Source organism: Carassius auratus, chromosome 28 (genome assembly GCF_003368295.1).
Source record: "Carassius auratus strain Wakin chromosome 28, ASM336829v1, whole genome shotgun sequence".
NCBI lineage: Eukaryota > Metazoa > Chordata > Actinopteri > Cypriniformes > Cyprinidae > Carassius > Carassius auratus.
Genome location: NC_039270.1, coordinates 4408167 through 4426684, shown reverse-complemented (window position 1 = coordinate 4426684; position 18518 = coordinate 4408167). Strand labels below are relative to the sequence as shown.

Here is an 18518-nt window from a genome sequence, read left to right as displayed (position 1 = left end):
CTTCTCCTCCTGTCCATACGGTAATTTATCTACTGTGCCACAGAGAGTCGCAGGTAATGACACAATCGTTAGCCTATTTTTTTTTACAAAAACTGCTTCTATGGGACCATAAGGTAAGATACAAGGTAATGGAGCCTTTTATACATTTTCGTGTTTCTTCAGAAATAATTAATGGACAAATAGGGTCTTTTAAACCATTTCTTTAAACCAGTGGTTCTCAAACTTTTTATACCAACCACTTCGGTAAATATTTGGCTTGTTACCACCATGACCATCATTAAATTCCAGCAGCGTAGTTGGCCTGACTATTCAGCTACATCTCTGCATTTTTTCCACAAGGCAGTTTTATTTCTTATAAGAATATGTATTGTTGTCAGCCACTTCAACATTGTAAATACACAGTTTGAATACTACAGTGTTAGTTCACCCAATTATCAAAATTATGTAATTAATAACTCACCCTCATGTCGTTCCAAACCCCGTGAGACCTCCGTTTATCTTTGGAACACAGTTTGATATTTTAGATTTAGTCATTGAGCTTTCAGTCCCTCCATTGAAACTGTGTGTACGGTATACTGTCCAATGTGTCCATTTCCAGAAAAGTAAGAAAAACATCAACAAAGTAGTCCATGTGACATCAGAGGGTCAGGTAGAATTTGTTGAAGCATCGAAAATACATTTTGGTCCAAAAATAGCAAAAACTACGACTTTATTCAGCATTGTCTTCTCTTCCGTGTCTGTTGTGAGAGAGTTCAAAACTGCAGTGTAGTTATATCAGGTTTGCGAACAAATCATTCGATGTAACCAGATTCTATTTTGTTTAATTGTAATTGCAGTAGTCAAAGGCGAGCTGACTGAAGTTATCAATTATCAGTTATCAGTTATCTGGTGTTTGCAGATTTACCGGACTTACAAGTCCAAAATCAGCGCACTTTGTATTGAGGAACGCGCGCAGACTTACATCACCAGTCTATTTGCCTAATCTTCCTGGTGCTTTACACCGGGCTGGAAACGCAGGGAGTAACATGTCTGGGGGAAAAAGTTCCTGGTACAAATGTTCCTGGTAATTTCAGTGGAAACGCGGCACTACATCATCTTGCCATCCTTTGTCACGATCACCTGTGTAACCAGCAATGGCTGGATCTTCATTGAAATTAATAGCATCGTGTTGATTTGTCGCTGCGTCGTTTGTAGTGTGAATGCATTTTTTTTGTTAATATTTGAAAAACGAACAAAGAACTTCCTTCCTTTATTCTTTCCTGGTTCAGCTCATGTTTATTTGAGCAATAATAGTTGCGAATGTAGTTGTTTAAAACTCAAATCTGTGGTTTATTTATACAGCGGCTATTTAAAAATGTGTTTTGCCGAATTCGGAGACGGTGAGCTCCACGCAATCAGCGGGAGCTCAGTGCTCATGTATCCACCGAGAGCAGCCTCACCTCGGCTAGATCTTCTGATGTGTGCTGCTGGCTCTGATGTCTCTTTAGTGGTTAAACAAAAAATATTATTGGTTTTGGGTAAATCTAACAGGTGACCTTTGGTCTATATTCAATTTATCTATATGTAAATATGAAAATAAAAATGGCAAATTGATATATTCCGTTTCATTGTAATGGCTGTATATATACACATATCCCTGAACTAAGTACATTTCTGCAGCTGTTATTATGCTTAAATGAAAACGAAAGGAGGCAGTGGTTTTTGATATCATAATTCATTTTATTGTAAATGTACAGTGAGGAAAATTACAGTAGCCAAGGCGATCTGACTGATGTTATCAAGTACACTGCTGTTTGCAGAATTACTGGTTTGTGTCATTGTGGACAAAACAACTCCCGAGTCAACTGCACAAAGCCTGAACTACCGATGAAGTCCAAAATCAGCGCACTTTGTATTGAGAAACACGTGCAGACCGCGGTGGAAATGCAGGAAGCAACAGATCTGGGGAGAAAAAAGTTCCTGGGGAAAAAAGTTCCTGGTACAAATGTTCCGGGTATTTTCGGTGGAAATGCGGCAAATGTCTGAAACTTGCCATTACAAACATGGTGTCAGTTTGCCTCTTTGAGATGAACTGCTTGATATATTCCCCAACTGTAAGTCACTGGATAAAAGCTTCTGCTAAAATGAATAAATATAACTGTAAACTCTATCGACACTGAGATCAGCTGAAAGGATTTACCTCAATATAAATTAACATGTGAGTCTCAAGATATCTGTTATCTTGTTTTTGAAAGTTTTGAAGAGTGTGTTACTAAATGAGTCTTAAGGTGTCCTTTCTGTGTAAAACTCTTTCCACACTCAGAGCAGGTAAAGGGCTTTATTCCAGCATGAATTAACATGTGCCTCTTAAGGCTTAATTTATATCTAAATGTCTTTCCACACTGAGAGCAGCTGAAAGGCTTTTCTGAAGAGTGAGTATACAAATGAGCATTAAGGTGTCCTTTCTGTGTAAAACTCTTTCCACACTGTGAGCAGCTAAAAGGCTTTATTTCAGCATGAATTAACATGTGATGCTTAAGTCTTGCTGCACCTGTGAAAGACTTTCCACACTGAGAGCAGCTGAAAGACTTTTCTGAAGAGTGAATAAACAAATGATCCTGAAGTTGGGTTTTCTGTGTAAAACTCTTTCCACAGTGAGAGCAGGTAAAATACTTTATATCATGATTTAACATGTGCCTCTTTAGGTTCGATGTGTGTGTATAACTCTTTCCACACTGAGAGCAGACGTAAGGCTTTTCTGAACTGTGAATATGCAAATGTTCATTAAGTTTCCTTTTCTGTGTAAAACTCTTTCCACACTGAGAGCAGCTGAAAGGCTTAATTCCAGCATGAATTAACATGTGATCCTTAAGGCTTGCATTACGTGTGAAAGTCTTTCCACACTGAGAGCAGTTGAAAGGCTTTACTGAAGAGTGAATATGCAAATGTTCATTAAGTTGAGTTATCTGTGTAAAACTCTTTCCACACTGAGAGCAGCTGAAAGGCTTTATCTCAGCATGTATAAACATGTGATTCTTAAGGCTTGCTTTGCGAGTGAAAGTCTTTCCACACTGAGAGCAGCTGAAAGGCTTTTCGATAGTGTGAGTTCGCAAATGATCATTAAGGTGTCCTTTCTTTTTGAAACTCTTTCCACACTGAGAGCAGCTGAAAGGCTTTTCTATATTGTGAGTTAGCGAATGATACTTAAGCAGCCTTTTTGTTGTAAAACTCTTTCCACACTGAGAGCAGCTGAAAGGCTTTATTCCAGCATGAGCTAACATGTGATCCTTCAGGCTTACTTTATGTTTGTAAGTGTTTCCGCACTGAGAGCATCTGAAAAGACTTTTGACTTCTGGTTTTTTAATGCTGCAAGATTTTTCTCCATTGACATCATGATCTTTCTGACAGTGATGTTTCTCCTCCACCTTATTCGGATCTTGTCCTCCTTCTTTCACTTTCATCAGGCCTAAAATTAATAAATAAGAATCAATTGGGACATTTGGAAAAAGGTTAAAATTTGTGTACAATGGTTGCAAAAAATGATTATTAACCTGTTAACCTTCAACTGGACGCCGGCGTACTCAACTCTTTGTTTGCAAGTGTCAATGGTTATGAATAGATTAAATGAAACGGGACAAAATTAATCTTGACAAATATTTTTTAGCATTATCAACTCTGGTTGCTAAAAAGTTCTTTCCAAAGGCACCAAAATTATCTAACAAAGATAAGGAGCTGTTGCAATTTTAAGTTACGTAGGGCACTTAATGGTTGGTCTGGTTAACAGGTTAATCTAACGTTTATTAAAACAATTGGGGGGTGCGGGGATATACATGTTATATGTTGATTCATGCATTCAGAGTTGTTTACACTACAAAGAGTTAGAGTCATGCTTTAAAAAACATTCAACGTTTAAAAAAATAATCAGGATGTATGATACTGTATTTCTGTGCACACTTTTCGGAGAGTGTTTTTTTTTTATATGGCCAGCCTAACCTGTGCAATAACCATGTTGTCTAATCAGCATCTTGATACGCCACACCTGTGAGGTGGATGGATTATCTCGGCAAAGGAGAAGTGCTTTATCCAAATATATATATATATAGAAGAACCGATTGGCACCAATAGTTGATTGCTGGAACAAACGCTTATCGGCAAAAATCCATGCCGATAGTTTTCCACATTTCGCCCTTTTCTGGAGCTGCTGAGAAGGCTCTGTTTTCATTATACATTGTGAGAGCGGCCTCTAGCGGTTGAAATCACTAACAGCACGTGCTGTTTGTTTTAACACTTGATGCTACACGCTGAACAGAGCGAGAAATTTCAGACAGGATTTTCTGAATGGCCTCAGAGTGCCATTCACAAGGTTTTCATTAAATTACATTATATTCACCCCGAATCATTGTTAATGTACATAATGAATTGTATATTGAGCATTTTCATCTAAATGTTTGTCTTTCTGTGGCTCTAATAAAGTCCATATGCTTAATTTATAGAGCTATAATATAGATCACTCTTTCCGTTTTTTAAACACTGAGCTTCAAACTAATCTTTGCCTCATTCATTCTTGAAGTAAACTTGTGTCCAATTGGTGAATAAATAAACTGTTTTAGACCACTGCTTGATTTGAACGCAATGTGTCCGGAGTGTTCAATAACAGAAGCAGTTCAAGTGTGAGAGTATACATTGTGCTGATGGAATTGTAGGGTCCTGTGTTTCCTGTGATGCAGAAAATGCGGACGGAATCATGGAATCCATTCATAAAAACGGAATTCACAGTTTAACGCACGTGGCGCTCGTGATGATTTCGGCGTCTGACAACTGACTAAATGAGGACGAAAACCACATAAAGAACTTCTTCAGAACTGCTCTGAGAGTCACTTCATGAGCATTTAACCTTTTGATTTGAGCAAAAGCATCAGATCACATGTGCAGAACTGTAAAGGTATTCACGACAAACCGTCAAAATAAAAGTCCGGTTTTGAAGTCTATTTTTCAGTAGAATGTACATACCCTGCTACTACTATTAAATTAAACAAACGTTATTTTTTAAGGAATAATCACACATTTCTTCCATGTTTTAATTTTAATAGTAAAATGTTTTTGTTTGCAAAAAAAAGTTTGCTTAATTTTCAGTAATTAAAAGACAAAATGTTACATGCCTTGATTTTATAACAATTAAATTGCAAATACACAGAATGTTTGAGGGGAAAAATCATTAGATCATGAATGCGTTCTAATAATTAGACATGCCACAACAGAATTTGGTAACAATAAAAAAAAATATGGTGAAAAAAATAAAAAATTTAATAGGGACCAAATTAGTGCTGGGCGGTCTGAACAAAAATGTATATGACATTTTTTTTTTTCTAAATTATGCCGGTTTCCCGGTTGCATAAAATGGTTGTTTGGTCGATGTCGGATTTTTGGAAACCAAAAACCCTCCAAACAACAGACCAGGCTCCTCTTTTTGTCACAAGTTCTTCTTTGTCATATTCTACTAGTTCTGCAGCATCCATCTTCCCTGTAACGCCTGTTTCACACATACTCCGTCTGCAGTCCGCAGCACGGACTGATTGTGTCTCACACTGATCCGCGTCTGTTTAGTCCACAAAACACATTTGTTCATTGTTTTGATTTCATATGTTAAAAAAAAAAAATATATATATATATATATATATATATATATATATATATATATATATATATTTTACATTGTGAGTCTTTTATCAAAGAACAGTAACAATCTTTCATAGTTATAGACATTAGTTTAAACTCAATAAATATAAACAACACATTACTCATGCATTTTACTTCTAGGTTTGTATAATAAGCTGCTCAAGCAAGCGGCAAAACATTTCAACACAATAATTAGCCTACCTTTCTTGTTAAAATATTTCAAATTAAAACACCACAGCCAGAAACAGTCTCGTCCATTTTGCATTTAAATTTTTATCACAAGCAATCCCATGGGTGAACTTTGTTTTTCTGCCTCCATAGAAGTGAATATAAATATATTGTTTTCCTTGTTTATCTAAAAGTGCAAAAGTGTTTTTCTTGTTTGAAACCTAGCCAAAAACCCATGTGTTGTGTGTGAAACAGCTTTAATTAGTGTACATTTATTGTGGAATTACTGCATTTCCCTGTCAATCCATGTTAATTTTTCCAGCGAACAATGCGCTATCACTTTAATTCAGTGCCTGCAGCACAGCAAAATTAGACTTGGTACTTTAACAATTGATGCACTGCTGCAGACGCACTGCTCCTTGAACTCACTGACGGACCGCAACCTCGTGCAGTGTAAACGCTGGAATCTGTTAAACATGGGTGCATAAAAAAATACGCAATATGCACTGCAGATGGACTATGTGTGAAACAGGCGTTATAACGTAACACCAGAGCACTACTGTGTTTACCCTCACCACGCCTCACAGTCGCTGCTTAGAAGTGCAACATTTTAAAGGGTCTGTCTGAAACAGTGTCGCGCGGCCGCGGCACAGCATGACGTTCATTTCCAACATTGAATAATTAAATAAATCGGTATGGCAATATATAAAAAAATTAATATCATAACGAAAATATACACCTGTATTTGTTATGACCGGGTATACCACCCAGCACTAGCCCAAATCATGTAATTTTTGTTAAACGTTTATTTTAGCAAATTAAAAGATATATCTTATATTGTAAAAATACATAGTACTAGGGGTGGGCGATATAACGTTTAGACGATAATATCCAAATTGTTGTCTGGACGATAAGCAAAATTGGGATATCGGATATTTCATAATTTGTACAATCCGACCCCCCAAACACGAAAAGAGCTGAAGGAAGTTAAAGAGAAAACAAATAATGCACACTATAACCTTCTAAATAATTATATGTAGTGATTTTATTAATGTAGGGGTTTGTTTGACTATATTTTATTTTTTTATTTTTTTTTACAAAATCACGATCGTTCCTCAATGAGTAAGCTGCTACTAATTTGCAATACAACTACGGAGTTCTTACCTGTGTGTTATGACGTTTCTTAGTTGAAGCAACAATCAAAAAACTTAAAGAGCAAAGCCGATACACGATTAATAAAATAGCTGCTAGAAAAGCAAATATGCGTTGTTTGCGGAAAACTGAAGTCTGAAGTTAAAACTTTTTTTTTTATGTCTGTGGCGTCCTCAAGTGGTGAGCTTTGTGATTGCATTATTAGAAAATTGCGTTGTATAATGATGAGTCCAAAAGATGGAATACATTTTTCACAAGAGATCCACCGGAATAGCCTCCGAACACAAATGAAAACATTTTTATTAATACGGTGAACTGCCCATAATGCCTCAGTGCCCCTGACGTCTTACGTCATTACAGTGTGCCGTGCGTGTTACTCATCAGTGACTTGTTATCTAGCTTTGAGTGCAACAACACAAAAATGAGCGAAGAAAGCGAAAATACAGTCATCCTCGAAACCAGTGCCAGAAGAGCTAACAACGAGACATGGGTCACCTTCTTTAGCCTGGAGATGGTTTGGTTTTGACCAAAATGACGAGCAACAAAAGTCGCCCATCTGTAGAATTTGTTGCATGCAGAGCACCACAACCAACCTCTTCCATCATCTCCGTACCACGCACAAAACACTGCTGCGACAAACACGATACAAAAAAAAAAGAACAGACGCAACAGACCTTGGCAGAAACATTCACAAAGAAAACACCATATGACAAAAAAAAGGGAAAGGTGGAAAACGATTACGAACTCTCTAACAAGTTTTTTTTGCAAGGTCTATGTTGCCAATTCCATCAGTCGAGAAGGATGGGTTTCAAGAAATGTTACAGACATTAGATCCCAGATATAATCTGCCTTCAAGTAGATATTTCAGTAAAACAGCTCTACCAAAACTGTTCAAGTCTTGTCGACAAACGCTGTCCCATAAATTGCAGAAGATCACCTATTATGCCACGACCGCCGATCTATGGTCCAGCAGAACCTCGGAGCCGTACTGCAGAGCAGTGTCTGTGTTATTTAATTTGTTCCTTTTGTCTTTTTTTATCCTCATCTTTTATATTAATATAGAGACATGAGCTCCACGCGATCAGCGGGAGCTCAGTGATCACGTATCCGCCGAGAGCAACCTCACCTCGGCTAGTCCTTCTGATGTCTCTTTAGTGGTTAAACAAAACATAATTCGTTTTGGGTCAATCTAACAGGTTATCTTTGGTCTGTATTCAATTTATCTATATGTTAAAATGAAAATAAAAAGAGGCAATTGATATTATATTTCGTTTCATTGTAATGGCTGTATGTATACTAGAGCTGAACAATATGGACAAAATTTCATATCTCGATTTTCATGCCAGATATCTCGATATCGATACGATATGACTACGTGTTCTTTTGCTAAGCACGACCTGCACAACACGTCACTCTGGTTTACATCATCTTTTCTGAATCCAAAATACTTCCAAATTATGGAGGATGATTTATGTTTTGGCACCCAATCAGATTCTGCACTGCCACCGGCCGCATTATCTCCCGCACTCATTTCTTTCTTTTTCTAATTTATCCGCTGTCTCTGTACAGTGTGCATAGACGTTGGAACGGGGGAGCTGGCGGCCAGAGACAGGCGCGCTCAGAGTCAGAGCTGTCATATATCACACCTATTCAGTGTTTTCAACCACATACTGTTTATTTTAGTTTTCAAACAAATAAATTCACATAAGTACTAAAAAACAATACATTTAGAGTTTGTAAAATACACACTGATGTCTATGGAAGAGGTAATAATAATCCTTTCCATTATAATTCGACACGTTTTATTCATATCAGATACACATTGTGTAAGTTACTTCAGAGTTTACATATTCTATTCCCAGTTCACCAGCCACTTACTTTTAAGTATTTCGGGAGAAGTGGATGAATTCATGTGTTGTAAACATAGAGGTTGTAAATACTACAAATCCTATTCTCTGAACTGCGTCTATGGCACAAACTAACACGGCGGCGCCCATCGCGCATACAGCTCAACTAACGCGATCGTTATAAAGGTGTTTAAACAACAATATACTTCCACTTGCATGTATTTTACAATCGGAATATCAGATATTTCATGCCATAACTAACACATTTGTGAATATTCTGAATAAAAAAGGAAAAATGATATAAAAGCAGATCATCATTCATTCAGCGCTGTTGCTGCTGCGGTGTGTCACGTGACAAGCAATGACGCGTCACCATGGAAACGCCGCCCCCCCCATCATAATATAGTTCCCACGTCCCTATGGCTTTAGCGCTGCAGTCAAGAGCACTCGTAAAACTGATGTTTGTTGTGACTGCCAGAGTTGTATGCAGGGCGAGCGCGGAGAGGGGAAATCTATATCGTCTATATCGTTGCTTTTTTCAATAGTAAAATCTTGAAAGTTCATATCTACATATAAATACGATAATGATATATCGTTCAGCCCTAATGTATACACACATTTCCCTGAACTAAGTACATTTCTGCAGCTGTTATTTTGTTAAAATGAAAAACGAAAGGAGGCAGTGGTACTTGATATCCTATATTGTTTTATTATAAATGTACAGTGAGGAAAATTGCAGTAGTCAAGGTGAGCTGACTGATGTTATCAAGTGCGCTGCTGTTTGCAGAATTACTGAATTTGCGTCGTCGTGGACATCACACTCCCGATTCGAATGCACAACTTCCGAACTACCGAGGATGCAAGTCCAAAATTTGTGTACTTTGTATTGAGAAGCACGTGCAGATCTATGTCACCAGACTATTTGCCTTAGTCATCTTACCAGTACCAAACTCAGTAAACAAACTATTAATAAAGCATTCTATTCACAGACAACTAGATATGAGTCCAGAATACGAATGCAACGCGCTTAATTAATCGTTAAACATTTCTCTTCCATAGTCTGCTTGTCTGTAAATAGAATGCTTTATTAAAAATGTTTACTGAGTTTGGTCTTTTTAAAACACATTTTAATGCATTATGCCATGTTAAGCATTTTCATTTTAGGCAAATGGTTTTCTATCGGAGGAAAACACTTAAATGTGGTTTATTCAAGGATGTGCATAATTAAAAACATTTTTAAAAAGGGTCTAAAATGCACATCACTCATCTCTAAATAGTGCCACTGAATGACACAAAAGTTTAACCCTGTATAAATGTATGAAACTGTTCGCTGAAATAAGCACAATCTTAACAACTGCACTAAAATAAGAACACGATCGTTACTATAGCAACAGATTACAGTTATGTCCTTTCAGAATCTAGACTTGTCGATAGAAATAATAGTTTCTTGATTTCTTCACTTTAAAATAATGAGTAGCAGCATATTTTCCTAAATAAAGGAGAGGAAAAGGTCTATGCTTTGCAAAATAGTAAAGAAAATTAAAGTTTCATAAAAATTTCAAAATGGCACACAGCAGACACATTAACCTATTGCGGGTTTATCAACTGCATGACAGATAATTATGTAACAATAATTGTCTTGTCATGCAGTGTAAATTAAAACAATACTGATACATCCTTTTCATTTCCTTTCTTATACTATGATAATACGAAATAATCAAATTTGCAAAAATGTATTCATAACAAATTCTACTATCTGAAAACCTGATCCTCCCACTGGATAATCAACCCAATTCATTTATTAAATGTAGTGGGTAGTTTGTCTGTTAGCCTAAAGATCAGCTTAATTTAGCAAAACAATCACTTCAGGGACATGGAGGCTTACATGCTAATGGTTTTTTTTCTTCTTCTGTGCATTATAATGAAGGCTTTGTAAAACTACACAGCGTTTTTAGCTTTTTAAACAACACTCCATCCTACACCAACTACGCACACATATTAAAAAAAAATATTTTATCTTCACTGTTGTTCACTTCATTGATTTGCACTCTATCTGCCATTTGCCTTGCGCTGCTTTTTTTAAATTTATTTTTAATTTTATGATATGTCTTTTTATTACATTCCCTTATTGTATAGTTGTATCTACATTTTATATTTGATCTAGATTTTTAGGTTTTAATATTTATGTTATCTGTATGCACCGGGGTCTGAGAGTAACGCAATTTTGATTCTCTGTATGTATGTACTGTACATGTGGAAACTGACAATAAAACAGACTTGACTTGACATTTCTTATCATGTATGCTTATGAAAGACAATCGAACCAATCAGAGTAGGCATCTGCAGGCTGCAGCCGGGTGCTTCTCGAATCATTTGAATGCTTTTTGAATGAAGATGTATCATATCGATCACAAGTGCAGTATGGAGTACCTCAAGGCTCAGTACTAGGGGCCGCTACTCTTCACGCTTTATATGTTACCCTTGGGAGATATCATCAGGAAACATGGTGTTAGCTTTCACTGTTATGCTGATGATACTCAGCTCTATCTTTCTTCGCGGCCTGGTGAAACACACCAATTTGAAAAACGAATGGAATGCATAGTCGATATAACAAACTGGATGAAGAGTAATTTCTTACTGCTAAATTCTGAAAAAACAGAGGTGTTAATTATAGGACCTAAAAACTCTGCTTGTAATAACCTAGCACACGGTCTAAGACTTGACGGCTGCTCTGTCAATTCTTTGTCATCAGTTAGGAACCTAGGTGTGCTATTTGATCGCAAGCTTTCCTTAGAAAGCCACGTTTCTAGCATTTTTAAAACTGCATTTTTCCATCTCAAAATTATATCTAAATTACGGCCTATGCTCTCAATGTCAAAAGCAGAAATGTTAATCCATTCATTTATGACTTCAAGGTTAGATTATTGTAATGCTTTATTGGGTGGTTGTTCTTCATGCTTAGCAAACAAACTACAGCTAGTCCAAAATGCAGCAGCAAGAGTTCTTACTAGAAACAGGAAGTATGACCACATTAGTCCGGTCCTGTCAATGCTGCACTGGCTCCGTACCAAACATTGTATAGATTTTAAAATATTGCTTATTACTTATAAAGCCCTGAATGGTTTAGCACCTCAGTATTTGAATGAGCTCCTTTTACATTATAATCCTCTACGTCCGCAACGTTCTCAAAACTCAGGCAATTTGATAATACTTAGAATATCAAAAATCAACTGCGGGCGGCAGATCCTTTTCCTATTTGGTGCCTAAACTCTGGAATAACCTACCTAACATTGTTCGGGAGGCAGACACACTCTTGCAGTTTAAATCTAGATTAAAGACCCATCTCTTTAACCTGGCATACACATAACATACTAATATGCTTTTAATATCCAAATCCGTTAAATGATTTGTAGGCTGCATTAATTAGGTAAACCGGAATCGGAAACACTTCCCATAACACCCTATGTACTTGCTACATCATTAGAAGAGTGGCATCTATGCTAATATTTGTCTGTTTCTCTCTTGTTTCCGAGGTCACCGTAGCCACCAGATTCAGTCTGTATCCAGATCAGAGGGTCACTGCAGTCACCCGGATCCAGTACGTATCCAGACCAGATGGTGGATCAGGACCTAGAAAGGACCTCTACTGCCCTGAAAGACAGCGGAGACCAGGACAACTAGAGCCCCAGATACAGATCCCCTGTAAAGACCTTGTCTCAGAGGACCACCAGGACAAGACCACAGGAAACAGATGATTCTTCTGCACAATCTGACTTTGCTGACTTTGTCTGGTCAGAGGAGAACTGTCCCCCCAACTGAGCCTGGTTTCTCCCAAGGTTTTTTTCTCCATTCTGTCACCGATGGAGTTTCGGTTCCTTGCCGCTGTCGCCTCTCGGTTGCTTAGTTGGGGTAACTTCATCTACAGCGATATCGTTGACTTGATTGCAAATAAATGCACAGACACTATTTAACTGAACAGAGATTACATTATTGAATTAAATGATGAACTGCCTTTAACTATCATTTTGCATTATTGACACACTGTTTTCCAAATGAATGTTTTTCAGTTGCTTTGACGCAATGTATTTTGTTTAAAGTGCTATATAAATAAAGGTGACTTGACTTGACTTTGAACCAATCATAATGCAGTAACCAACTTAGTAGTGCTGGGCAATATGGTCACTTTTCAAATAGTCATATCGTCAGCCCATGAGATCGACGATACACGATATTATCGTGCATGGGTGAAGCAAGAGAGAAACTCTTTGTTCTTGTCATAACATCACTATTTGGTGTTTTAAACCACGCAGGTGCGCGAGAGAGAGCCTATGGAATCACCAATAATCAAAAAAAATACTTTCAAACATACTGATAAACTAATGTTAAATATAAAAATACTGTATTTAAAACAGCTAGTTCACATAGTCGGACACAACTGTCACATCGTGCATCCTGTGACAAATCTGCCGTATCTGCGCACTGAAATGATCAGTCTAAATGTTCTGCAAAATAAGTCAATGGTGAAAAGCAATAGTAGATTTAATTTAAAGTCCAACAGTTTAACACTGATATTGGACATAAAGGAACATGTTAAATATAAAGTATTCAAAAGAGATGAGTTCATATATTTGGAGTAAAGTTGAATTGAGTCTCTTTCATTTCATGGATTTTAAGAGTTATCAGAGTCAAAAGCGTTACAACTTCATCACCGACTACAGGCTCTCATCCTCTTTTGTGCATGTTAGGTTTAGGTTGTTTACAAATGAAATCAGTATTCTTTTCATTTTTTCCTCTTCAGCCCTTTTTTTCCTTGTGGTAGTTAGCGGAAAGCAGTGACTGTGTGATTGACAGCTAATATTAATCAGTCTAAATTCTTTATTAAAGTTTAGAATGCGAGGATAAAATCTGTTATACTGGAATTTACAGTTTAACACGGAATGTCACAGAATTTGTCCAATATTGGATTAATTAAAAGTAAGTCACTTACATCAAAAAACAATATGGACTAATATCTGTAAATATTAAGCCGGAAAACTCTATTTTAATATGAATCATGCATGTTTTGCGTGTCTGTGTTAATGAATGGCGCAGAAGCATGACTTCGTTTATTAAACACACTGAAGCGCGTGACGCTCCCGGTGATTACACCGTGTGTCGTCTCACTAAATAAGGACATGAACACATGTAAAACATCTAAAGAACTGCTCTGACAGTCACTTCATGAGCATCTGACTGTTTGATTTGAGTAAAACTAGTGTGATATCACATACACATAAACTGTAAAGGTATTCATGGTAACCCTTCAAAATAAAAATACGGTTTCATTTAAAGACAAGTATTTGCCAGAAATGTATTACTACTGTTCAGCAGAATGCACATAGCCTACTACTACTACTACTAAAATTAAACAAACAACATTTTTTTAATAAATAACCTCACATTTCTTCCAAGTTTTATTTTTAATAGTAAATCCCCTTTATTTACCAAAAAAAGTCTAAAAACATAAGTCTCTTAATATTAACTTCTTGTTTATCTGTTAACTTTGTATAAAATCAATATCAAATTTCTAATCATGCTGGGGTTTTGAGGAAAAATGCACTCTTTTGTGATTTTAATTATATGAAATGATATAAAGGCCGGTATCTTTAATTTTGTTATGCATTTTAATAGACTGAATCATGCAGTGAAAGAACGCATGCACACTAATCTAGCCTGACTTCACGTCATGTATTCGTGCACTCTGTAGGTGTGTTTTGTTTGGATTTTTTGCAACACTTGATAATATCCACCGCACATCATAAAACAACAATTACAAAATGTATAGATTCGGTGGTGAACACAGTTACCTGCAAACTCCATCCCACAGGCTTTACTTATTAACCCTCTTGGCGCCACGGACGAGTTTACTCGACAAGATGCGGCACTGAATAAAACGGCCGATTTTGTCAAATAGGGTGTCACATTTCATGCAACCTCCCCTGCACCAGATAGCAGACATGTAATACTTCATCTCTGACTGAAAAAAACGTAATGCTCCTATACAAAATCTTCGAGCTAGAACGCATTGAATCAGTGCGAAAAAAAGCGGAGCTTGTGTGAGAATTAAGTGAGCCATTTTATCTGACCAATATTGTCAACGTCAGCGAGTATTGGCATTAGATTATTATTATTATCTAATGGCATCAATAAAGCCGCAATGAGGTGTTGTTACTTCTATTCGCGGACACTGATTCTAAAGGGGAATATCTGTATTCAGAAGATGACGGTGATACTGAAAGTGAAAGTATAGCCCTACACCAAGCACAAACGGTGAATCCTTTGCCTAATGTAAATAAATGGTCCTTTGCCAGATGTCAGAGTTGTGAACAATGTTTGCCGGGGTCGGAGTGTTCATCGCGAAATTAGCAGGCGTGTTATTGTTGCGGGGACGAGGCGGGAGATTTTTACCGCGCTAGACCTGTATATTTGTCTTCTGACCGCACCTCTCCGCAATCGCGGCGACAGTATTGTAGTGGAGACTTTTTCTAATGCCACTGGGTATGTTAGACGAGGTTGAAGTATTCATAGTTATTCAAAAAAATTTTTAATTGAATTTCGAATGTTCGTCTAATTTAAAATAAAATCCACATTCGAAAGAAAAAACGTTGCATTTGAATTTTAGGTGTGCATTAACGAAGGCTGCCTATTAAGCCCCGGGTAAACGTCACATTCCGTGTTCCGTTCCGTCTCGCGCACAGCCGTGTCCACGCAACTTTCAAAGGTGGACCAGCGTCAACGTCTCATCATTCACCTCGCGTACGTGCACCATCCACGCGGTCTCAAAAAATTGCCTGTACGCGGATGACGAAAATGACATAATGCGGACGGCCGACCCATCTCATTACATCTTATGTTTTTAAATTAAAAAACATGAAATTTTACATTTCTGTGTGACTGGCTTTCTGCCCTTTGTATTTAACTATGCATGCATACATGCTGTTTTGTTTTTAGTTGTTTAAGCAACTTAATTATAATTGGTTTTTAAACATTATTTTAAACATTAACCTTTTTCCACAGTTATGTTTTCTTTTCCACAGTTATGTTTTCTTATATTTTGAATAAATGTGCATTAGTAATATTTTGCTCGATGAAACGTCTTGTGGCCTCAGGAGAGAGGCCACAAGACGTGGCCTTTTTTCACCCTAACTGAAAGTATGCATTTTAAATTCACATATAAATAGAAATTTGATCATATGTAAGTACAAAATAAAAATTTTGATTTTCAGTTATTTTGATAGCTCTCTAGTGCAGCCCCCCTTGTGTCTAAAGCTTTATAAGCTTCATGTACCACAAACAGTGATTAAAGATTAAGGAAAAAACACCAACCTCCTTGTTCCTCGAGTGTTATTCTCCATTGTTCTGGTTCCTCCTGTTTTATTCCCCAGGTTTCTGGTTCCTCCTGTTTTATTCTCAAAGTTTCTGGTTCCTCTTGATTTATTCTGCAGGTTTCTGGTTCCTCTGATTTTATTCTCCAGGTTTCTGGTTCGTGTTTTATTCTCAAAGTTTCTTGTTCCTCTGGTTTTATTATCCATGTTTCTGGTTCCGCGTGTTTTATTCTGCAGGTTTCTGGTTCTTCTGGTTTTATTCTCCAGGTTTCTGCTTCCTCTTGTCCAATTCTCCAGGTTTCTGGTTCCTCTTGTTTTATTCTCCAGGTTTCTGGTTCCTTGTGTTTTATGTTCAAAGTTTCTTGTTCATCTGGTTTTATTCTCCATGTTTCTGGTTCATCTGGTTTTATTCTCCATGTTTCTGGTTCCTCGTGTTTTATTCTCGAAGTTTCTGGTTCCTCCTGTTTTATTCTGCAGATTTCAGGTTCACTCCTGTCCTCTTCTCTCTCTTGTTTAACAAACATCATTTCACAGCAACAGATCTCAGTTCAGATGATAAACTCCTCCAGATATTCCTGCTTGATTCAACACTTAGACGAAGGTGAGGACGAATACATGTATTTACTGACTTGACTAAAAAAAAAGCTGTATTTTTCTATTTACAGAAACAACATTTCAAACCGTCTGTGTTAAGCCAGCATCACCACAAAACAACAGACAGCGCGGTGAAACTAATCATCTTCTTCTGAGGTTTCTTGGTGTTTGGTAAACAGACGTATGTGTGTTTTAGCGCCTCCCGCTGGACTGGAGCGAAGCAACGAGCGCTAAATGTAGTGATGGGAAGTTCGGCTGTTTTCAGAGAGCCTGCTCTTTTGGCTCAGCTCCCAAAGAAGAGCCGGCTCTTGCGACTCCAGAAAGGTTCTTAATTTAGGATTTTTTGCAGGGCTTTGTTTTACCATAACTTTGCATAAATTAATGGTTTGTTGAAAACCCTTTATGAGAATTGCCTAATTTTGTACATTTATTTTGTCATAAAACCATTCTTTTGTGTAATATTTTAATCAAACATTTTATTGCACAAATTAACAACAAAACAGCAAATAAATCCACAGAAATAGAACCAAACTCAAGCAAACAGTATTAATGTCCTCAGCGAAGATTGGCATTCAAAAAAATCAGATGCCTCAGCTTTGATGGACTGATTGTATTTCTTTTTTCTGTGATTATGTGCCCTGTTTTTGAGAAGATTCTCTCTGAAGGAACCGATGTCACAGTCTCCACTCCATTAACGTTGTAACGACTCGTTAACTTGCAGTGGAGTGCTGCTTCACGTCAACCCCCTCTCTGTTTTAACATAATCTTATGATCCCATATACTCACATCTGGGGGGTATTCCAAAAAGCAGGTTATGTGACATACCTGGGTATGTATAAGGGTAAGTTCGTGGATAACCTCAACGTTCGGTTCCAAAAACAGAGGTCACTTTCTGGGTATGTATGTAACCATAGCAACTGACTCTCTGAAGATAACCTGCTCGAGAGCAGGTTATGTTTCAGTGTAACTTCGTTTCAGAAGGTTGGTGAGCATGGCGTGCCCTTTTGACGAGGATCCTGTGGACGTTGAAGCACAAATTATACGAGGTTTTTTTCATCGGGAGAGGGTTATAAGACCGCGTATTGATGTGTTTGCTTACCCTAATGAATATTTAAAAGAGCGTTATCGTTTTTCAAAAGATTCATTAGTTTATTTAACACGTCTTTTAAAACCGCATATCGCAAATGTGACAAACCGCGGCTCTGCGCTTAGCACAGAAAACATTCTGTGCATAGCACTTAGGTTTTTTGCGTCTGGCCATTTTTTGTACAGTGTGGGCGATTCAGAGCATGTGGGAAAGGCAACTGTGTGTAGAGCCGTTCGTACAGTGTGTCTGGCACTTAAACAGTTGTTACCCACGTTTGTACAGTTCCCTGGCCATAAACCTCTGCTTGTTATTAAAGACGAATTCCACAGAGTGGCAGGTTTGTCCTTTGTAGTAAAATATATGACGCATATTTAATATTTAGTCATATTATTAATATCTATACATGTATTCCTTATGCACACACTTCATACTTTCAAAACTTTCTGTTTCAGGGTTTCCAAATGTAATTGGGTGCATTGATGGCACTCACATTCCTATTAAAGCTCCATCAATAAATGAGGGAGACTATGTTAATAGGAAATCTATTCATAGTATCAATGTGCAGGTAACAACTTAATTTTTTCCCCTTCTTAAAATCATCAAAGTCATTACTTTTTCCACTAACTATAGGTAATATGTGAGGCAACCCAA

The 18518-nt window shown here is 37.3% G+C and overlaps 1 protein-coding gene across 1 annotated transcript; it reads right to left on the bottom strand.

The window, feature by feature from the left end:
- Positions 1-1698: 1698 nt before the first annotated feature.
- On the bottom strand, positions 1699-16943 carry LOC113047441 (gastrula zinc finger protein XlCGF26.1-like). The gene is made up of 2 exons (XM_026208812.1): positions 16188-16943; positions 1699-3445 (listed from the first exon to the last, which is right to left on the bottom strand). Exons 1-2 carry the CDS (start codon positions 16711-16713, stop codon positions 2217-2219), a joined length of 1755 nt encoding a protein of 584 aa, XP_026064597.1. The 5' UTR covers positions 16714-16943; the 3' UTR covers positions 1699-2216.
- Positions 16944-18518: the final 1575 nt, after the last annotated feature.

What these genes read in the sequence shown, in the direction of transcription:
- LOC113047441 (XM_026208812.1), bottom strand. Translation starts at nt 16,713, where the DNA reads ATGATGTTTGTTAAACAAGAGAGAGAAGAGGACAGGAGTGAACCTGAA. An exon ending in AACACTCGAGGAACAAGGAG is followed by an intron (nt 3,446 to 16,187) that starts GTTGGTGTTTTT and finishes TATTAATTTTAG; the next exon opens with GCCTGATGAAAGTGAAAGAA.